Source organism: Cheilinus undulatus, linkage group 22 (genome assembly GCF_018320785.1).
Source record: "Cheilinus undulatus linkage group 22, ASM1832078v1, whole genome shotgun sequence".
Lineage (NCBI taxonomy): Eukaryota > Metazoa > Chordata > Actinopteri > Labriformes > Labridae > Cheilinus > Cheilinus undulatus.
Genome location: NC_054886.1, coordinates 15222231 through 15245923, shown reverse-complemented (window position 1 = coordinate 15245923; position 23693 = coordinate 15222231). Strand labels below are relative to the sequence as shown.

At 38.8% G+C, this 23693-nt stretch overlaps 1 protein-coding gene across 1 annotated transcript; it reads right to left on the bottom strand.

Moving 5' to 3' along the window:
* Positions 1 to 1474: 1474 nt before the first annotated feature.
* Positions 1475 to 22461, bottom strand: mmp14a (matrix metallopeptidase 14a (membrane-inserted)). The gene is made up of 10 exons (XM_041779663.1): positions 22025 to 22461; positions 10795 to 10943; positions 10527 to 10649; positions 9524 to 9831; positions 9271 to 9432; positions 8356 to 8495; positions 6802 to 6940; positions 6466 to 6616; positions 5086 to 5201; positions 1475 to 5007 (listed from the first exon to the last, which is right to left on the bottom strand). The coding sequence occupies exons 1-10, from the start codon at positions 22106 to 22108 to the stop codon at positions 4688 to 4690; spliced, it is 1692 nt and encodes a 563-aa protein (XP_041635597.1). The 5' UTR covers positions 22109 to 22461; the 3' UTR covers positions 1475 to 4687.
* Positions 22462 to 23693: the final 1232 nt, after the last annotated feature.

The following is a 23693-nucleotide window of genomic DNA, read 5'->3' as shown; positions in this document are numbered from 1 at the left end:
TGTTTCGTCATCAATGTGGGCAATGTGGTAAATGTTAGCATACCAAAAGTAAAAGAGTTAAAAACCTGATTACAAAATGTATGAAAGTCAAGTAAACAGTCTGCTTACAGGGGGAAAAAGCATGTCCTCCATGAGAACATTCAAACAGCAAGAGTAGCTTATGTAGCTGTGTTAGCTGCGCTACGTTGATAATGTAACTATGTAGCTAAAGCTAAGCTCACAAAGCAGCTGTGTAAGCTACAAAGGTACATTCTCTATGTAGGTAAGTTAGCATTAGCTACATTTGCTTGAATTCATGTTGCCAAAGCTAACTTAGCAACATTTACTTATGTGGTATCATTAATTACTTAGCTAGCGTAGCTATGCTAGCTTTAGCTGAAGCTAAGATGGCTTAAGCAAGCCACCATTTGTGTGACTACTTCTAAAACAGGTCTGTACATAATTTAATCCCTAATTTAGACAGCTGAACTTTTTCTCTATTTTATTTATGAAATGCTGCTCGCCCTGCAATGTTTGCCGTGTGGTTATTTCATGAATGTAACTGTCAGACTTTGTTCATGCAATATGTTTAATAGAAAAAAAAAATCGTAAAAGTTGTACTGGCAAATAATGGTACTTCCTTTCTGAGATGTGTGGCATTTCAAAAAGAAAGATTAGCCGGCAAAGAAGTACGGTCCGCAGCCAGTCCGTCTTGTTGAGTTTTTTACCTATAATAACTCCATACATATCACCACCAGGCGATAGTTCTAGTTTTCAATTATTTGGACTTTTAATATAATAATTCTGCAAAAATCAATTTTTTAAAACTTTGTATCCTATTATTTATCATGGGGATGTGAACACAACTGAGTTTTCGTTTGTTTTCTGAATGAGAAATCAGGTGGAAATGGTTGCAGATAGAGACTGAAAAGCTGCAAGTCATCCAATAAAATTCTCTCCTTTAATATGTTATTGAGAAAATCACTGAAAGACAGAAATTTTCAAATAAAACTTCAGCTTAAGCTCTAAGTTAGCATGTCATCTGTTTAATGTTGTGCCATTTGTTGCTCATGAGTTTGTGCTTCTTTCAAACTGCCAACAATGATCTATGATAAGAATTATTATGTTACAAGGCTTTTTATTAGGTACATTAATACACAACCACACAATTCATCCTTATTTATCTGATAAATTTAATGTGTGGTTGACTGTTATTGAGCCTGAACTGTGTGGTGATGACTCAGTGATGAAGGCTTTTTTATATTGTGATTTTATGACTGAGGTTGTGAAAGAAGTTTCATAAACACAGTTTATAACAGTGAGTCTTCAGTACAGGGATTTGATAGGCATGCATTGCCATTAAACAAGCTAGTAATAGTAACCCAATGATTAATAAAATGTCAGACACTTAATTTTAACATATAAATTTTGACTCTGGTTTACAGTTGTGTTTGTGTATGATCAAAAACATATAAAGAGATAGAAAAGCTAAATCTGTTTGTAGAAAATAGTTTAATTTCACTTTATCTTATGAAATACAAAAGTGAAACAGGCAGAAAAAAATCATTCCATTTCATTGATATGATCATCATTATAAATATCATTACCATTATCATTGTTATTAATTAAATGAATTCACCTTCAATTTTGATTTTGTAGAACACAACATAAAGCACCATTAAAGTTCATAAATAGCATTGCTTGTTATCCTGTGCTAACATCCTGATCTCACGTTTTCTCCACTGATCTGATCCAATTCCTCACACCGAGTGTAAACTGGGATTCATTTCCATCATTGCCATGTTTGCCTCTGTCCAGCAGGACTCCAAATGACAATGTACAAAAAACAAAAAAACATAACTTTACCAGGAGAACAATAATAACAATAACCATACTTATAATAACAACAATTTCCCCATTAAAAAATGAAATAATTAAAACAAATTGCACCATATTGTTGAAAACCGTACCGCTTAATGGCATATTAGGACAAGCAGCTGAGATCAACAACAAGAAATGAGCTGGAATGTTTGAAAACAACCATGTTGTGAGATTTAAAATCCTGTTTTTCAAGAAATTATTTTCCCGTCTGACTGCTTGCACTGAAATAAGAGTTTGTGTAAAAATATCCTATTTTGTTGTGTTTTACAGAAAATGCATGTTGATTTCGGTACCATGTATGATTTCCTTACATTAAGTCGAACCTTTAAGACATAACCTCAGATTAACAAACCCAGCCTAAAAATAAGCAAATAAATTTGTTTAAAAAAATTATAAAGAATGTTTATTTTTACCAAGCTGAAAACTACCAATGAGTTTTGAAAAATTGTTAAGCAAAATGGGGACAGCTTTGGCAAATTTTCTTCAATACTACAGATTACTGGCTTCATGGTGGTTCAGTGGTGCAATGGCTGCTGCCGTGGCAAGCAGGTCCCTGGTTTGAATCCCAGTCAGACTGCGGGTTCTCCAGCTTTTCCCACAGTCCAAAGACATGCTCGTTAGGCTAGCTGGTGACTCTAAATTGCCCATAGGTGTGGTTGTGAGTGTGATTGACCAGCAGTGAGTGTAGGTTGTACACCATCTCTCATCCAATGGTAGCTGGCAACCCCTAACGGGACAAGCTGTATAGAGGGATGAATGGTCTACAGATTGTTTAGTACCTCACTTTAATATTTCTTTTGACTTACCAGTTAAAGATTCTGTTTTCATAAAATACTCTAAAATCAGGCAACTTTTAATATAAATCTGGGATTTTTTTTTCAAAGATTGATAGCAAAGCTGGATGAAAATGTAAAGAAACTCTAGATTTTGTTCCGGAAGGACCATCTTTGTTTTGACATTTCTAAAATGGACAGGATTGCATAGGACTTTAAATTATTACAAGTTTTAGCCCCTTTTTAGCAAACATGGTGATATAATTTATTGGAAAGATGCTGCATTAAAATCAGAGATAGTTTGCTCTAAGAATGATGCTGCTGCTGGATGCACACATTAAGAGGAATTTTAGATTTGTACGACAACGGGGCATCTTTGTCTTTACATTTTAAGACTTCCAAAGGAGAAGGTCCAACTCTGGAAGCGTTCATGTTAATGCTGACTTTTGTGGCTGACTGTAGATTAGCATCCCTGTCAGTGCATGTTTGAAGGCTGCATGAACCCACCCTTATTTAGACAGTACATTCCACGAAATTTCACTAGGAATTTTCCTTGTTGCATTGGCAGAGCCTATGTTTTTCTTATGTTTTCTAGTGCCATACTATCTAAAACCATGAAAATTATCTTGATCTGGACTTGCTAGTTGGCTAATAATGAATCTAATGAGACGTTTTCTTGTCAAGACACAAATGCATTTACTATGATGTGAGTCTTTGCAGTGTAATAACACTCTAATAACACTCACACCTGCAAAACCTTATTACAAAACATTTAGGAAGCCGAGTAAACAGTCTCCTAGCTGGAAAAAAAGCACTTTCTCCATGAAGACATCCTAACACATAGATAATGTAGCTAACAAAACTATGTAGCTAACAAAGCTATTTAGCTAGGGTAGCTAAAGCTAAGCTCACAAAGCAACTATGTAGCTGGGGTATCTAAAGTTAGCTTTAGCTACATTTGCCCAAGCTAATGTTGCTAAAGCTTCCATAGCTACATCAGCTTATGTAGTAATGTTAATTACAGAGCTATGCTAGCTTTAGCTAAATTTAGCTTTGGCTTAATTTCATTTATGTAACTGCCAGACTTTATGAATGAAGTTGAATTTTAAAAAACAAACCTTAAATTGGAAATACGTTTTACTGGCAAACTGTGGTAAATCTGTTCTGAAACAGACGGTGTCTCAGATGAACAATCAGTGAGAGTGGCTGTTAACTTGTTTTTTAGTATTTTGCTGTTGTGAAGGAATCCTTTTAGTTATGAGGCTTGAATTGATTTTTTAGGACCAATTTAAAGTACCTAACTTAAAGATGAGCAATTGCTGCCTCACTTTAATGTTTATTCTAATAGCCAAAAATGCAATCTTTAAAACAGGGCTATTAATGTAACCTGACATTCATGTCAACTTTACAGTTGACTTATTTGAGGCAGCACCGGAAAAAGTGCATGGTTTAATTCCCAATCCTACTTAATAGTGGAAAAAGACACCAGAGAGCAAACTATCAAACTTTGCCACTGCATTGGATTCAAGAGTGAATGTCATATGTAAATATGACTTTCAAAGTAAAGCGTACCTAAAAACACAGTTTTGTTTTCAAATGTATGTCAGAAATGATAAATTTCTGAGGAAAACCAAAAATGAAGCAGATAATTAAAATGAATCAGACAGCAGTTCAGCTGGAGTCGTCCAGTTAAAGAATGGGAAGGAAGGAGGGGTGAGAGGGGATCAATATGAGTCTTTTGGTATATTTCCCTTCTCTATGTGAGATTCTGGGTACGTTGTAAATCTCTAGACACACAACAGTACATGTAAATACTTAACATACAAATACACATTTTCCTGATTTCAGTTCCTAGGGCCTTTTTCTCGCTCTGTGTGGCCTGTACAAACCACAAAAACTTCAAATTATCTCTCTCCAATCCCTCTTTTCTTCTGTCTTTTCTCCAGTTCCTCTTCCATTTCCTCAGTTTCAATCCACACCCGGCCCTTAATCTCTCCCCCTCTCTTTCTGTCCCTCTTGCGGCAGCCTGTCCATCAATCACCCTGTGGCTCGGTCTACACCTTGTCCAGGAGGGATCTCTGGCAGTAGAGGAGGCGTCGAGGTGTGCCGTACTTCCTGAAAAACAAAAGTGCTCCCAGAGTGACCACGACCAGCACAAGCAGGAGGAGAGGGATCACAACGGCCGCCGGCCCCGCCCCGCTTTGTGATTCGTCCACCTCGATGATGATCACCTCCTCTTCTCGGCCCTTTTTGGGCTCCTCGCTCTCACAGCCCATCCAGTTGCTGAGCACAGATTTAGGGTATCCAGACTCCACCTTCATGTACTGGTTATTAAACTTCCAGTATTTGTTGGCTTTGTAGAAATACGTGTAAGCTGTGGAAAAAGTAATCAATGTCATCGTTTTTGGCATTTCCTTCACTCAAAATCTATTTCATAGAGAGGAAAACTTACATCCATCTTCACTCATGATGGCAGCTTTAATATTTTCTGGTGCACCACTCCACATGCTGATGGGCTTTGGGTAACCGTTGTCCACGGTGCGAGTCTGCTCATTGAAACGGTAATACCTGCAAAGACACAAATGGTTTTAAGATCTGCTGTTTTTTTATCAGTCTCTGCAGAGAAAACTAAAACTACTTCATTATAGATTTATGTGTCTGCGAAGTAAACAACTCCAGGACAGTGAAAGCACAACGATGGAGAACAGTATCTCCAAAATCTCATCAGTTAATCAACCAGACTTCTCAAAAGTCTGCAGCTTGGTCCTCTGCTTTTGATCACTACCAAACCTGACAGTCACAGCTGCTACAGCTCTGAGGGCCGTGACCTAAGTGTTTTTTCTGGGAATGTGGCGTTTTAACATCCTGAGTAGCGATTTAATGTTCTAAGATTACACAGAATGGCGCAGTCATTTTGGCATATTTAGATAAAGTAAAGGAAAAAATCTAATCACAACAATCCATAATGGCCTAAAATAGTTTAAAATGAGCTGTTCTGAGTACAGTAATGGGAATCATGGCTCTCTGAAGGACTCGTATTAGACAATATTGAATAAACACTGTGTAGTGTCTGACTATTTCTTTGTCTGAATATCAACTCAGTCTCATAATCACAGCTGAGGTGTGGGCTACTCGAGAAAATTCACCTTCTTGTCTTTAAAGGTCACATATTATGCAAAATACACATTTTCAGGGTTATCTAGCTCAAATATGTGCCCCTGGCCTGTCCACAACCACTCAAGAATCAGAAAAATCCACCCCCCCCTCCATCTTTCAGAAAATGTGCTGAAACAAGCCGTTCTCAGACTTCCCCCTCATGATGTCATGTGGGGAGTTAGCACCGCCCCCAGGTTCGGTTGGCCCTCCCCGCTTGGAAGAAAGTTCCGCCTCCTCTCTCAATGCAAACAGCACCAAAATAACAGCAACTTAAAAGAATTATAAAAGTCGGTACTGCAACTTGTATTAGAACATTTTTGGCTGAATTCAAGACACAAAGAGTGAATACTAAATAAAGCAGCCTTTAAGAGTAGCCTGGATAAAATAACTAGTTTTAACTAGGAAGTACATCTGTACAAAAAGTATGAACCAGATTTGTCTTGGCTAAAGGGAAAGAGATTTTATCTAGGCATGAATGCTGCAGGGATGCTTCTGCAATGTTTACCAAATGATTCAGAGGAACTTTCAGTCAATCTTAACAATGAGAAATTATTCTGACGGATAACATGCCTTAACCTGCTTAACATAGAAAAACAGTTTTCACTGTATTAAAAAAGGAAAATAAGCTTTTTGCAGGTTCAAACTTGACCAAACAGAACACATTAAAGGGACTCACTTTGTGCCTCTGAAGAAGTACGTCTGTCCTGTTGGCGTATAGAAAAGAGCAGCGTCAATTTTGTCTTTGGGCAGGCCTGTCCCGAGGTCTCTCAGGCTCTTGGGGGAGTCTTTATCCATGGTGGACTCACTGAAAACCCAGTACCTGTCACCTGGAGATGAAAGCAGAAAAACAGAAGATGAGAAGATATGAGATAATAAACAGAGAGGGTGAAAGATCAGAGGAAAAAGAACATGAAAGAGCAGCAGTCATAATAGTAAACACATGAGAGCCGTCACCCAAGCAGCTGTCAGTGTTTAAAATGTGGTTTCAATCTCATCACACACAGGCACCGACCTTTGAAGAAGATAAATTTCCCATCATCCCTCTCGTAGGCAGCGTTGATGTTTGATGGCAGGCCTTTCCAGAAGTGACTGATGGTCATCGGGTAACCAGTTAGCACCTTGTTGTTGCGCACACGCCAGAACCACTTGTCCTTTAAAAACACGTGAAATCATAATACATTAGCTCATATTACAAGAGAGTTTTTTCAAGTATTTTTCAAGCATTTCAAAAAAATGCAGATAAATTTTGAGGAAAATGGCAAAAGTATCAGGCGAACAAATGAAACAGTTTATTGCCTTTTTTAAGTTTTTTGAACAAAGGGTCGAATGAAATGTGCATGAAATTTGAAACTATGGTGGTAATTTTCTTCTCGCTTTATAACACTTCTTTGTAGGAATGTAACAAAAACTCGCCATACAAACACAAATCAATGCAATTAATAAAGGACAACTCAAACCAATTTGTCAAAATCATTAACGTCAACGCTCTCAGCAGAAGGTTCCATCTGCTTTTGGTCTTCCTTTCTGACGAGAAGAGAGGCATCAAAATATGAAAATGGTTGTTCCTTCTCTTAATGGTTGATTTTACTGAACATTTGTATGTAAATGATCAATTGAATGGTCTATTTTACTCTAAACTAAACAAAACTGGCCATTAAGTTAAAATTAGCACCAAGCATTACTAAATCTATCAGCCTGTTAAAGGTAATTTCCATCATATGTTAGCATCAAGCTAACAAACACAGATTTACATCCAAGACTGTATCTTAGAATCATAAAGTTTTCTTTGAAATAGACATCCCTTTCTGCCAAATGTATGGCTGATATATCAATACTGATAGTTTACTTTTAAAGCTATAATCTGACTGTGCCGATAATATCATGCATTTCTAAAATTCATCATCTCTAGACCTCACTTTATTCTGAAGGAGCATCACGTTGGAGGAGGTATAAACATATAAACAAGGGGGGACAAGGGACAGACTTTCTGGGAGGTCAGCAAAATGTGGTCCATCCTACTTTAAAGCAGTATCCATCAAATTTTAGTTTTAACTTAAATTATCACAAATTGTGGTCATTATTAAGGTTTCAGTGTACTCCTATAGCAGGACCTTCAAAAAAAGTCAGGATGTTGGAAAACAGAGGAAGAGAGAAGGAGGGAGCTGGATCCTGCATTTGACCACATTAACTAGGTAACTTTTTTTTTCAGTCAGCACCAAACTCTGATCGGAGCCAGGTGAAAAAGACATGTAGCCAAAAGGATAGCCCCAACACTGCTGGTTCAAAGCACATGTGTTGATGTTTATTCACATCTTGCTGGGGAACCGTTAATTTCTTGGGGCATAAATAATACAAGTAAAAATGGCTTCATTTCAATTAGCTGAAGTTCCTGGTATCGTACATGCTGACTCACTGTTAAAACTTATCTTGACAAGATCAGAGCCATTGTTAATGTTTGTGTAACACTTGTGTTGCCCCAATATTGCGAGTTTTAACGCATGTACGAACGGTTAATAATTTGGTTTCTGGGGTAATTTTAAAGTTTCAGATACATGGTCTTTCATACCTTAAACACAAACTTTTCCCCCCTGAGGATGGCAATGGTGTCAAAGTGTCCTTCACAGATGTCTGGACCTTGGCCAGGGTAGGAGGACTTTGTGGGTCGAGGTGGAGGGGGAGGAGGAGGTGGAGCCCCAGATTTTGATCCTGGGAAGTAGTTGTTAAAGAGAGGAGTGAAATGTGAATTTTGATGATGACAACACAAAAAAACTAGATAACAAGCAGTAGAGAAATTACAGTGATATTTTTTGTATGTTGTGAAACACATACAAAGTGGTATTAGTAAAAGACATATGTTTGGCTTGCTGCTAGCTTGTCCAACATAACGTGTCTGATGAAGTCACATAGACCATAGACATAGACCAGATCTGCAGTACTATTTGAGTATGTAGTAATCAGCATGTACAGTGCCTATTAAAAGTATTCACCCCTTGGATGTTTTTACCCCTTTACTGGTTTTATCAATCAATCATGGCCAATAAAATTGGGCTTTTTTTTGACAACAAAAGTACAATAAACCCTCTTCAATGTCAAAGTGAAAACAGATTTTTCCAAAGTAAAACAAATTAAACAAAAGTATCTATTGGAAAATAAGTGACTGCATAAATATTCACCCTGTTCAATTCAGCATTTAGTAGACACACCTTTGACTGCAATCACAGCACAGTCATTTTTCATTGCAAAACTGCTCCAGCTCTGTCAGGTTGCACGGTGAATGGGCGTAAACAGTCCATTTCAATTCGAGTTACCTGACTTTTTTTTCATAATTGCCATAACTTCATAGAAATCAGTTTTTAATTTGACATGGAAGAGGTTTTTTGCATTTTTTGGTAAAAAAAAAGCTGAATTACATTAACCCTGACTAAGTTATAAAATCCATAAGAGAATAAAACATCCAGGGGTTCTCTAGAGACAAACCTACCATAAATGGCCTGGATGCCTCTGCGGTCATCATCTGGAAGCTGGAAGTTTTCTGTATCAAACCACTGGTAGAAGGGGGCCATTATAGCAGAGGGGTCGTTGGAGTGCTCCAGACCCAGAGCGTGACCCAACTCATGGACGGCCACCAGGAAAACATCATTACCTTCAGAAAAAGATGAATAAAAAAGATGAAGTTTGGTCTGTTTAGTTACTATCAGCATCTACATTTCAGCATCTCCCCTACTCTCTCTTACCACCCTGATCAGCGGTCCCAGTGGTCCACGGCTCAGCCAGATCAAAGTGCGTATCTCCGCCGATACCATTGCCGGGGAAGTAGGCATGAGCCAAGAAGCCACCTTCGCCATCAAACGGCGTACTGTCACCATGGAAACCCTCTGCGAAGGAGAGCATGATGTCCGCGAACTTGTCGACCTTGTCTCTGATGTGGCTGTAAGGGATCTCTCTGAAGGTGAGTGGGATCACACTCTCCCACACCTTAAAAGCTTTTCGGATGGCTTCATTCGTGGCTCGTTCACCGACCTTTGGCGTGTAGTTCTGTATGCTGCAGGGAAGAACACAGAGATGGTGAGTTTAAGGGCCAAATAGAGGGAATGGACTTAAAATAACACATAAAAGAGATACAGCAAACTTAACATGCAAGTCAGGTTTTTTCAAAATAAAAGTCAATAGGTGTTTCAAAATAAAAGTGTTAGCACAAGTTATTATACACGATAGCTTGTTGTAGTTTTGCTCCAATTAAAAGTCTTGTTTCTAGCATAGGCTAAGTCTTTTTGACTAGAAACACTGTAGAATAAAGCAAATGGGACTCAAAATAATAGTTTAATGGTGACTTTTTCACCTCAAGCTGTTTGACTGTCCACTGTTCTTAAAGGAATTTTTCTGCATAAATGCTTGAAATTAAATCTCCTGATTGCAAAACTTAGAGTATTAATATGGTTCGGTTTTCTAAGTCTTCATCTGAGAGACAAAAATACTTTCACCTTGATTTTTTAAACTAATGTTTAGTTGTTATAAGCAATATGAATTCTTCAACTTGGAAGCTAGGAGACAGTTATGAACATGTAAAACATTTTGGTAACTGTATTGTGCATGTGGTAACTTAATAAATTAAGGAATAACCTCAAGATGAGTGTATATTAAAAATAATACTGGAATTACTTACAAGTGTCTACTTTTTGCATTAATCAAATCAAATCAACAGGAGCAACTGTGTTCATAAACAGGGCCGTTGTATACCTGAAAGTCACTTCAGACTTTTCCCATTTCAGACCCTGCACGGCGTATCTCTTCCTCCTAAGGTTGCTTTTCAGGGCAGGGCCAAACTTGTCTGGGACGCCACATCGTGGCCGACTCATTGCCCTGGCAAGAGAACAAAACAAAACTGATCAACAATGTCAAATATTCAGACTCCTCTGAAGAACATTTCCCAAGTCTAACAATAATTCAGGAGTAACAACATGTTCAGTTATGTGTTTTAAAAATATTGCTGTTGACCAGGACTCACTGTAGTGTGTTGGCATCTATGGAGCCAGTGACTGTCAAACCGTAAAACCTCTGCATGGCTGATATCGCTGATTCAATCGTCTTTGGTGAGCGGATGGCCTGGGCCCTGACATCACCTGGAGGCAGGTAGCCATACTGCTGCAGCCACGCCTGAAAGACAATTACAGTGTTGTTGTTAAGTTATTGATGGATTTTTTGTTTGTTTTTTTAGTTTATGTGCAAAAGTTGAGCATACTTCCCCAAAACACAGAAGATAACAAAAGCACATTTTGAAGTTAGACATTTTCTTCTACCTGTGAAAAACTGAGACTTTAAGATGTTATAAATACAACTTTTAATTAAAAATCTATCCATTCAGATGTTTGACTTTGATAGAAATTAAATATTCTTACTGAGGTCATAAAGCTTTTAGGGAAACAGTTAAGTACACCTTTATTATGAAAAACTTTGTAGATCTTACACAAAACTATGCATTAGAAAAAAACTGTACCAAGACTGAGAAATGTGTAGCATCTCATAAAAGAATATTTTCATGGGACTTGAAGATGATCTGAAAACTACCAAAACACCAAACTGAAGTACTCAATTTGTGAGCTTGTATGAAAAAGTGTGTTTTCTATCGATTTGAATGGGACGCAAGCAGGTACCATGGGATTACCAGTGGAGCTTGACAGTCAGTTAAACTCATGAAACTTTTTTTGGTGTGTCTGTTATATGCTATAATAAGGCTGAATAACAAACAATAAAAATGAAACCACTGTAGAAAATTAAGTTTTTTGCTCTACATAAAGATACTCTTCTGTTTAAAGGCTTCATACTAAGCAGTAATCAGGAGCTTTGCAGGAATAATTCACATCTACTCTGTGAGTCTGCTCTTTGGTCAGACATGCCAGAAAACACAAAAACACCACCTCAATACATCTTACAAAATGTTGTAGTCAACAAAAAAGAAGGGATTGGCCACCTGTGGGTGTTTTCAACTTTCAGTCCACTTTCAGCTTGTTTGGACTCGTCTCTCACACAGATTACACAGATTGGAGATTAACCAGGAAGACAAAGGGGTTGTGTGCAAAACTACATACTCCATAGCAGCCAACACACACATCGAAGTAACCTCACATGTTAAATTTATTGTCTTTTCTCCATGTGACTGGGACATTATACAGTTTATGAACTCTTAAAAACCAGTGCCAAATCCTTGCATGCCCCCGTGATTAATGCTAAATTTGCTTCGGGACACTTTGTTGTGGGGTCATAAGGAGGGATGAGAGAGGAACTTGAGAGCCAAATAAAACACACGATATGAAAACACTGATGTCATTTCAGCCACGATGACCCCGAAGTCTGTCTAGACTATCACAGCCAAAGACAACTCGCGGTTGAGAATCTGGAAAAAAGAAAAGTAACATTTTCAGCAACATTTGGCTTCCTCAAAGCGTGAATTTGAGAACTTGCTGCTACTGTCTATGTCTGTACTCCTCCTCCTCTTTCTGTCTACCAAAACCACCACTATTTATCTTAACACATGAAAGGGTAACGTACCCTACTCTTTCCACTGCCTGCTGCTGGTGGTCCCCTAAAGGAGCAGTTAAACATTAAGAGAGAAGTATGCTTTTTTCATTTTATTGCTGAGAATTGAGACCAGGTGGATTTACTGTGGGTACTGTAAATATATGAAACTAAAGCAAGGACATGGCAGCATCTGTAGCAGCAGAAAACAAAACAGGGCTAATGCTAACAGAGGAACAAGCAGGGTACTAATACCCCAAAACTGACTTAGATACTAATTTACAAACTACACCACCAAATTTCTCCAGCTTACCTACTCTAGCTAGCATCAACAGAAAAAGGCTAGCACTGATGCTAACAGAAGCATATGAAACTAGAGCTAGCACATGGCAGCTAACAAACATTAGCATCCGAAGCAGAACAAAGCAGGGTTAATGTTAATGAAACAGAAGAACATGCATGGTACTTAAACCACTAATTTAGCCTACATCATACAACACCAAATTCTAGCATTAGTCATCACAACCTAACTACTGGTCAAGCCAGAGCAAACCTGGAGCTTAAAATCCCTCACTGATACGAAGAAGAAGAACAAAAAGGGCTGACATTGATGCTAACACAGAAACATATGAAACCAATGCTAGGTCATGGCAGCTAGCAAACATTAGCATCAGGGCTAATGTTAATGCTAACAGAAGTACGAGCATGGTAATGAAACCCTGCTGACTTACTAATATACATCTTACTAACCCAGATTCATCCAATTTGCTTACTTTAGCAAGCATTAGCCAAACTACTGGTCAAGCCAGAGCAAAACTGGTGCTTCAAAATTTCTCACAGAGAGAAAATACAACAAAAGAAGGCATTAGCCAATGCTAACAGAAGCAAACAGCTGAATTATCTTGGCCAAATAACTGACTTATTAATATATACATCCAGCTAGCTAGCTAGCATTAGCCATCAGAAACTAACTCTTGGTCGAACCAGAGCGAGTAAAACTGTTGCTTGTAACCCCTGAAAAAAGGTAAAGATGTGACACAGTGTGTCCCAAATTGCGTAATTATGTACTCAATACTAAACACTTTGAGTGTATAAGTGCACATAAGGCCTTTATACAGAGAAGTATACTCAAATGCAGTATACAGCTAGCACACTGAAAAACATCCAAGAATTACATGTGGAACGATGGACACTTCACACCCTGTGAACACTGTATTGGTGATGTAGTAATGTTAGCATGCTAGCACTGGCTAACGTTACCATCTACTTGCTTGCTTAAATGGGTTTTTTTTTGCAATGGTAAAAGTGTTAAAAATGTGGCAAGAAAAAGGCATTTAAGGCTAAATAAGTTTGTTTCATTGAAGTGAATAATTTTAACAAAATATGAGTGATGAGAATTCTGTGAAAATAGCCCTCAAATCATCCGTTAGGATGCCGGTCACTTCCTGTTAGTACAAAATCACGGTGCATGATTTTCAGACAATACTAACATGCTGTCATCAAGTACTCTGTAGTGCATTTAAGTGTACGCTAATACAGTATACTAACAGAAGTATGTGATTTGAGATGCACTGACAGTTTAGGAAGTGGAAGACAGCTGCAGGAAGTGCTAAAGAGGAGTTACTGTACAAACCCTGAATGATTCAGCAATTTCCAATCCTTTGATTAGAGTGTTAAAGGAGTCTTTGGCTAACACAAGCTTATGGTCTTTTTAAAATCTAAGCCTAAAAAACAGGTATATTTTTCCTGTAAATGCCACAGTTGTTTCAAAAATGTCTTAGAAACAGGTGGCTAAATGAAACAGTATGAGGTATTCATTTGAACTTTTGCTTTTTTATTCAGAACCAGAAGCATAGGAGGACAATATGAACTGGCTATCTTTAAATAGAACCTAAGGTAGAAATCTGGTAACATGCCAAGAAAATTAGCCCACTTAGCTAGCTATGCTAGTTTTGCTGAATGTAACAGAAGATCACCTGAGGCCTTCTGGGTGTGAGGAATTGTACAATGGTGCTCTGGTAAATGATGATATATATATATATATATATATATATATATATATATATATATATATAAACTAATGCTATTCTTTTGGTCAGCATAAAGATATGGTCGTTATACTAAACCAAAGATGTGAGACATGACAGTCTTGTTGAATCCTGGTTGTAGTGGTTCCTTTTCAGGCCTGATGTTTGACAATGGGTGTGACGACAAAGTCAGGCCAAAATCTGACTACATTTGTGAGGCTGATCCAGCCTTATTAGACATATGGGAGTGGTATCTGTTTTCTAAGTGTCCTTTTGTGGAGACTTAACTGGTCTTGAAATGTGTGTTTCCACTTGTGTATCCACACTCAAAGACTTAGCATACATTTTCATTTCCACCACAGATTATGTTGGAGGAATAACCCCAAATTCCTTCATTAGCAGCGTCATCTCAACCTCAGATGTCTGTTATTCCACCGCTAGCTCTGTTTTCCTCTTCAAATCGTCCTCCAACAAGTGAAAGGAAAAGCATGAGGAGGGAGAGAGATGGAAATGTAGAAACAGCATGAGCAGGACTACCTGGCCTTGCACACACAGCTACTGTTAGTCATGTGGTAAGCAGAGAGGCCAGAGAACAAGGTTCATTTATGACAACCTGCAGAGTCTACTTATCCCCCCTTTTTCCTCCGTCTCTACATACCCCCCTCACAATTTCTCCTAGATTTCTTCGGATTATTTAAGCATCTAGTTAATCTAATTTATCCCCTGACTCTCTCTAAGTCAATCAGCGTCTAACACCAACCAAATTTACTTTCTCCACCTCTCTGCTGACTGCTGCTAGTGTGTCCTGCGGCTCCAGTGTGGTGACGCGTCTGCTTCTATAAAAACACTCCCATGCAAAAGTCTCCCCCACACCGTGAAGACCTCCACTTCTCTCCCTCCACTCCACACACAACCACCACCACCTCCGGTAGGGACGCCAGGTATCCCAGCATGCACCCCTCCTCCCTGGAACTCCCATCAAAGCTTCTCTTTATTAAGCCTCGTACATGGCTGGTATTGTTGGCCTCGGTGAAGCAAGGTAGCTAACTACACGGCCATGTGTGGTCACAGGGCTGGCTGCTGGTTTGGTAAACACATCCAAGGGGCTGTATAGTGTGTTTGTCTATGTATGTGCAGTGACGTGAGATCTGAATACATAATGAACAGGCCGTAAAACACAACCAGCATGATAAGGGTGATGGAGGAAGAGGTTGTTTTGGTAATGCTGTGGCCCTGCTGTGACCTCAATGTCAAACTAGGAGCTGAAAATAAAAAAATCAGACTATTTCATTCATGGATTTATCATTTTAATATCAATAAAGCAAAAATACTCAATGCTTAAAAATATTTTTGCTTAAATGGCCATTAGTTGCAGTTCTAATCCTATTCTTTACTTAGATGTTCAACAAATTGATAAAAGACATTTTAACTATTGAGAAATTCAAACTGAGGTTAAAGTAGAAGCACTGCCTCAAAAATGCTTAGTGCCATCATGTCCATCTAATAATTATCTTTTATCGAGTTCCAAAAAGCAAAATCTCAATTTTTTGTAACAATGATATCCTTTTCAATGAGTGTCACCAGGGCTGTGTTAATTTTAAACGAGGCCTAGGGGCAACCATGAACTGTGGGGCCCCCTTTAACCCCCCATTCCTCCCAAGCCTTACATAATCTCTGTAATTCACTGAACACCACCACATGGCCCTCAGGTTAACATTATGCTATCAAACAAAACATTTAACAGGAACTCCAGAATATGATTTATGTGAAGTACCTGGTATATTTAATGTGTTAATTATTTTATTATGATTCACTAATAGTTTATTTGAAGCAGTCTGAGTCACTGCAATAATCAAAATAAATTAATGGTCATAAGTGGTGCATTAATCTTTTATATCGTGATTATGCTTTATAATCCCTTCCAGCCCACTTTGGTGAACTCTTCGAGACTGACATTGTCACAACAAGAAGCTATACAACTTGCAAAAGTTAAATAACTTTTGAACTCTTAATCATAGCCAATTACCTTTCTTCCTCTGGACACCCTCCACTTTTCTGTTCTAATGACATAATCCACACCTTCGTAGCCCACACTGCCCACACTTTTCTAGCAAGCCTGGAACTCGGGGGACTTTCCAGGGTCTTTAAAGATTAAACCCACACCAGATTCTCTGATGTTGAATGTCTTTTTTGAAATCCATTTTTAATCTATTTCCAATTGTTTCTGCTGCTAGCCTAGCTTTGGCTTGTATATTGTTTTGACACATGGGCTATGACAACCAATGTGTGTGGTCAAGTTATATCATCTTTTTGACTAGATTATGGGGCAGTGGGTTCGCTGAGCCAGACTGTGTGGTATTCCCGGTATCTGAGCATGCAGACAAAAAACAGTCTTTCTGTCTTTGGTCCACCTGGTCTTACAATACTCTTGTGAGGCCTGGATATTGACTGATGGCAGAGGTGCCGGCTATACTCCTTTGTGATAGTTTTCTATGGCACATTTTTGGGTATCATTGGCAAGACTGCGTGTCTCATGCTGACATGGTGGGGTGGTTCAGATGCCAGGGGCGGCCATGGATTTTTGTGAACTGCTGGGAAGATATCTGGAGAGATGGGGTATGGGCCTAGCACATAGCCATCAAGAAGCCAGACCTGTTGCACCAAACAGAGCCAGGATTGGGAATCGAGTCTCACCTAGATAGGTGGGTGCCTGCTTTACCAACCAAGCTAAACAGCTTTCCTAAAATATCAACTACAAGACCGATTTCCTCCTGCTTTTTTAGGGTACATAGGACATATTATTTTTGATCTTACAACAAACAAGCCAAGGAACAAAAAACATAGCTTTACAGCCCCTTGCAGTGTTGCCAAATTTATACCTTACAAATTCCAGCGAATATGAAAGGTTAAAATACCAGACAATCATACCGGGGAAACATTTACTCAAGTTCTCAGGAAATAAGCTTGCAATATATGGTCATGCATTTTCGCTCACAGGTTATTCTGGGCTATAATTTGTTCACCGGATGCACAATTAAAAAAAGACAACCACAATTCCAGGAAGAGTTACAAACCAAAAGTCTAGTGTGTGTTTATAGCTGCTGTGGTAAGAAAACAAAAGGATGACAACATTTAAATAGGAAATGAAACTGTCAGTCTCGTCTGACGCATTTATCATGTGTGTTTTTCTGAATTTATGCAATGTACACTTAGACAAAACAGAAATAAATGGGTATAAGGATGTTTGTGCATAGAGATTTATGTTTTCTTGGCTTATTTCATTGTCTATACACTTTGTTGTGCAGTCTTGTGTCTTTTCAACAATGCAAAAGGTTTTACTCTTGTGTATATAAATGCTGCCAAATGTCAAAACACTATTTGTTCCAAGCTACTTCTTGGAAAACTTTATTCTGAGTGGTTTTCTCCTGACAGACAAATGAATTATATCGCTAAATGCAACCAAAGATGGAAAAATGGACAGAGGGGGAGGTAAAATGATCTGAAGTGCAGAGTTACATTAGTAGAGGAGAGGTAAAGACATTAGGAGGATGAGCAGGAAAAGAAAAAAGAGGAGAGAGAGGTTAGAAGTATGGCTGGATTTCAGTCTGAGGGACTGAGTCAGTTGTTCCTCTCACTCGGTGCCAGTGGAAAAAAACCCTGAGAATTGGGCTCATAAGTGGCTGAAGCTCACATTGCCATCTTTCCTTGGCGCCGCTGACCCAGTTAGCTTCCAATCACACCAGGAGTGTGCAATATTTTTATGGCAGAAACATTTCTATAAGGTCAGACAGGTCAAAGAAAAGACATGTTTTTCCTGAATATGGACGCTTTTGGTAGGCAAAAATTTTAAAACAAGCATCAAGTGGAGGCCACACGCTTTGAGCTTTATATATGAGCCTAATAACTTGCTGTCATTAAGGTCTCCTCTAGCAGTAAAATAAATCTGAGCTGAATTAGATGAATGCCTTTAGAGGAGTTTGTCCTAGAAGGGCTTCTGGAAATGGGCCAAAACTGCTGATGTTTTGTATTTTAGATAAAAGGACCTTAAAGAAAATGCCTTGATATTGTAATTAAAGCTACACCAGTGTAGCTGTACTTTCAGAATTATTTTAAGATTTTACTTATCACTTTTAAAGCTCTTATGGGTCTTGCCTTAGATTATATTTCTGACATGTTGACCCCATAGGAGCCATCACGCAGCCTTAGATCCTCAGCCTGGGCCTTCCTGGTCGTTTCAAAGTCGAGACTAAAATCTAAAGAAAGAACCGCCTGACTTTGGAGCTGCCTACCAGAGGAGATATGTCTCACATATTCAATATCATCATTTAATCACTCCTTAAAGATCCCTTTTACAGACTTGCTGCTCTTACTCTATTTATCAGTGCCTTCAAACCTCAAGGCTAAGCCATGATGTGCACAAACTTCAGGTTTCCAGAGAAGCAAGAAGAAGGAACTGCATGGGTTGCACAGTGGCAAAAAATGGTAAAAAGTGGTAAAAGAGTGGCAAAAATTTGAAGAAATTTGCAAAAATGGGTTAAAAGACACAAAAATTGGATGACAAGTTGGTTAAGAAAGGCAAAAAGGGGTAAAAAAAAAAACTGTGGAAAAAATTGTGAAAAGCAGTTAAAAATGGCAAAATGGGTTAAGTGTGTCAAAAAATGGGCAAAAATTGCAAAAATGAGCGGCTAAAGTGGTGAATAGGCATTGAAAAGCAGCAAAAATAGGTTACAAGAGGAAAGTAGGGAGCCAAAAGTGGCAAAAATTGGCAGAAAAAAGGGGTGAAATGGTTACACAGTGGTAAAATGGGTTCAAAGAAGTGAAAATTGGGATTGAGGAGGTGAAAATGCAATAAAGTGGCAAAAATTAGTTTAAATAAGAAAACTAGGGTAAGGGTGTAAAAAAGGGCTCAAAGTGGCAAAACTGGCAAAGAAAGGTATAAAAAAAGGTCCAAAATGGATAGGAAAATGGTGAAAAGTGGGTAAAAATAGCACAAAAAGAGTTAAACATGTCAAAAATGGGTAAAAAGTTCCAACAAAGGGTACTGGGGAAAAATGGGCAAAAATTGGCAAGAGTGGGAGTAGTGAAAAGGTGTTAAAAGGCAATAAAAAGTGGTTAAAAGAGGCAAAAATTGGTCATTGTGGAAAGAATGTGGCATAAATGGGGGTAAAATAAATAATTTGAACATCAGATCACATTAATGGCTTAATACATTTTTCAGCTCCAAAATGAGGTAACTGTTAGCCAAGACGCTAGCACCAGTGTTACTGAAGTAAATCCACGAAACATTCAATGTTTCGTGTCAAAACGGCTGCCTGGATCCGTGCAGGTCTGTTCCTCGAACAGGTGGTCGGAAAACATGTTATCAAGTAACACACCTTAACAACCCCAGATAAAATTGGAAACTGAATCTATCTCAAACTTGACATTCTAACGTCATGCTGGAAATTTGCTCTTCATCTCGATAATGAGACAGTGGGAATGCTGTGTAAAGATAAGACCATCAGTTTCCCATTAGGGTCGATCCAGCTGATTATTTTGACGTTTCTAAAGCGACTACCGCTGCCTGTACAAGCAGCGTGCAGCGGGGACTTTTTCTTTTGATGCTCCATCCACATCCACCCGAGTCGAGATAAAACGGAGAATGGAAGCCAGATGTGTTTTGGCCCTATCTGCATGGGATCAGCAGACATGTGTCTCCAGATGGCAACAGGAAATCTCAAACCAGATAGGGAGAGATCCTGTTTTAGGCCTCAGTGTTTTCTTTGCTGCCCACTTCCTTTGCTCACAAGGTACGAGTAAGCTTTTTATTTAAGCAAAGAAAGGTTAGACGAGGCAAAAAAGGGGGTGACTGGAAACAGATGCCGGAGGCTGCAAAGGTATCTCCTTTTTCAGAAAGCAGGACTTTTAGGTGGGATTAATTTGTCAAGAGAGGGAGGTTAAGCAACTCTGATAAACCACAAACATTCCTCTTCTGCTTTCACAACCCCTCTGAAAAGAGTTTCATCAACTTTAATTAAACATTTATGTCACTCAGTTGTTGCTCTGGCTTTCATTCTCCAAACATGTCTGTCTTTTGATCACAGGGTTCACAAACATTTCTTCGGTGATGTCACCCTAAACCCTTAATTAACCTCTTTCAGCAGGATTGAATTATGTGTCTGAAAGCAGTGTATCATCAGCGTAGAGTCGATTAAAGTTACACAGGAGCAAACACGACATGAACTCTCTTTTGAATTTAAACATTTTTCATACTTAAAACTATAAGATGTGTTACTTTAGTGATCAACTGTATTGTATAGTACCATAAGACAGTCATAAGACAGCTGTGCAGAGGAGGACTGTATTCGGCAAAAAGTTGCAATTCCTACACAATGGCTAAATTGCACAAAAAACATTAGTAATGTGCAATTTAGACAGTTTTTGCCTGATCATTAAAAAAACAGCTACTGAGTATTGGGCACCTAGGATGTTATTTATATTGTTTGATTTTACTATCATCTCAAAGTTTAACGTTCTAGTTCCATTACACCCAAATCAGAGGTGTTATCCAGGCAAAACTCCTGCCAACAGTTTAGTTTGCAGACATTCATCACTGCCCCGTTGTGTCCACCGCAGGAGGGCCTCTTGTAAACTGTCTGTGAGTTATCCACCACGTCTGGCTTGAGTCACGCGCCAGTCGCTTGTGGTCAGTGACTAAGGTCCTCCTTCGTGCATCCTGTCGACACAAACTTCAGCAATCTACTCTTGTGTGACTTCACTGTTTTTTTAGGTTAATGGACTTTTTTCACTGTGAATCAATTTCCTGTGACATCTGGAGCATCCTGCCTTTTACAGAGAAACGATAGTTCCTGAAAGCATCACTGGATATGACTACACTCTGATGCTGTGCCATAAATACACACATTAAACACCTTTGTGAGCGGTGGGGCAACTTGTCAAGCAAAAAAGCGCCCATGGGGGCTTGTACTCCATAATTTACAAGGATACACACGACCTAATGATAAAATATGTTGTTCAGGCGAAGGTTAAACTGCACTTAAGTATCTCCAGGTCAACAGCCTGAGGCCTCATGTCTGGCTGGTTTAAATGCAGCGTCCGGGCCTGTACAGTCTGCACACAAACAGATGAAAACCATTAACCCCCTCCCCTCCCCCGTACCACCACCACCACCTCCCTTATTTTTTCTTATTAACCCAGAACAAAGCATCTCAGCTGAGGTTTCTTCCTCCTCCCTCCCAAGCCACAAGACTTCAGACTCATGACATTTTTTCCCTCATCTCTTGTTACAGTTTTGACTCTTTCAAGCTGCTTTTATTGCAGAAAGGTCAGGAGTGTTTGGAGGAGGACGAACAAACACGAGGAGAGCATAAACAGTCCCTCCTTTACTGTAGAGAAAATCTGGTAAATATTTCAGAGACACTACAGGAAGCAGAAAAACTACAAATATCATTAATGCTACAATAAGATAGGGTTAAATACAATGTAATGATTGGATTTTTGCCTCTGAACATTACATGTAGACATCCTGGAGGAATGCCAGAGAAGATGATATTAGGAAACAACTAAAAACACAATAAAAATATTACAAATTAAAGTTTTTTTCTACCGGGCAAATTAAGCTATAGCAAGTAAGACACTTTCTCAAACACTGTAACTATCGTTTAAAGTACATTAATGATGTTTTTCATCACTTACCTCTGCTTTTAGCACATCTGCAGAGACTGAGATAAAACCAAAGCAGCAGAGACCACAGGCCAAGGTGAGGAGCTGAAGCAGCATTTTTCTACCAGCAAACTACCTCCCCCCGAAAAAATAAACCTTTAAAAAACTAAATGTCTACACAGGTCCCGTCGAACTGACAGCAAAGGAGGAAGAAAAAAACTAAAACAGACCCCAAAGTTTCGGTGCTACTCCGTAAAGCCTCAAAAACGTGGCAGTAACTTTTTTTTTCTCGGATCCGCATGGACGCTTTGAACACATCAAATCGAGCTTTTTTAAAATAAGAGCTGAGGCGAAAACAACAAATAAAATGTTACAAATAATGGAGCAGCTGTCACAAATACTCAGCTGGTGATCGCTATAGCTTCATTGTTTGGCCCGTTTTCCTCTGCTGGGATTGTGTTCAGACTTTGAGGACGTGGTCGAGAGAGAGAGAGAGAGAGAGAGAGAGAGATGTGGATTCCCTCTAGGTCCTCCTCCAGATGTGAAGACGTCATTTTTCATGGCTACTTGGGACCAGCTGAGCAGATTTATAAATTAACATACCTATTAATGAAGGAATATGGGCTATAGTGATAATTTGGAATGGTATACTTAGGTAAAGATGTCAGAGCTACAGCGAAGAATAGGTCATCCAACCGTGTGACGTATTTTGTGACTAAAAATCCTTAATTTTAAGTTTTAATTGTGCATAAACATTACATATCAGTTTCAGGATTGGGTTTCACTCTTTGCTGTCGCTTTTAGAGCTGTAAAGTAACAAACCACATTTACTAAAATTACTGTAATTGAATATTTAATTGGGTACGTGTACTTCTTTTTGAGTTTGTTTTGAAATCAGCACTTCTACTTCTACTTAAACTTTGTTTTGACCAGAGTAGCTGTATTTTACTTGAGTAAAATACTCTGGTACTTTTTCCACCTCTGTCAGCTACACAGTATCACATAGAGAGAGAATGATTCCACATCACATCCATAACCAACAAAAACTGGAGTATTGATAACTCAGGGTTAAACATTTTAAAAGTTATTTCAATTCCCAACGTGTAATTTTTACTCCATTCTGAGAGAAATGATTTTAAGTGTTGGAGCTGTTTGACAGTGATTGTTCATCTCTGTAGAGTTAAATGATCTAAGAACTGGCCACTACCATCTAAAATCTGAAAGGATATGTGGGTAGAGCTTCCCATCATGCCCTTAAGCAGTGTTTAGATGTGTTTAATATGTGTTTAGTTATGTTTGGGTGTTGCCTTTGGTCGTTATCCCTGCTGGGGTTCTCCTGCTCATGTTTCTGGTGGATTGTTGTTGTTTTTGATGTGAGACACATTTGCACCACGAGTGAAGTTATCCACCTAGTTCAATTTCACTCCTGTGACTGAGTCAATCTTGCACACATCCATTTAGTAAACCATTTATAGACAGTATTTGGGAAAGGGCCAAGCCTTAAAAAATAATAATAATATCAGAGGTTGATTGGATGAATCTTCTGTCTGTCACAGCATTACGGGCCAATCAGGGTGACAAAACCCATGATGTAGCTGCAAGTACTGCCCCTCGATGCTGATTGGTTCTGTCACTTTCTAACCAGGCCTAAACAGTTCAGATAGGAGCTTCGCAAGAAGGATTTACCAGTGAGAAACACAGA

Bases quoted from the DNA above. Each gene is read 5' to 3' on its own strand.
- mmp14a (XM_041779663.1), bottom strand. From the start codon at position 22,108: ATGCTGCTTCAGCTCCTCACCTTGGCCTGTGGTCTCTGCTGCTTTGGT. The intron at 6,941-8,355 runs GTATGAAAGACC...GTGTTTTTAAAG, and splicing joins GGGAAAAGTTTGTGTTTAAG to GACAAGTGGTTCTGGCGTGT. The intron at 6,617-6,801 runs GTCGGTGCCTGT...TTTCATCTCCAG, and splicing joins GAAATTTATCTTCTTCAAAG to GTGACAGGTACTGGGTTTTC.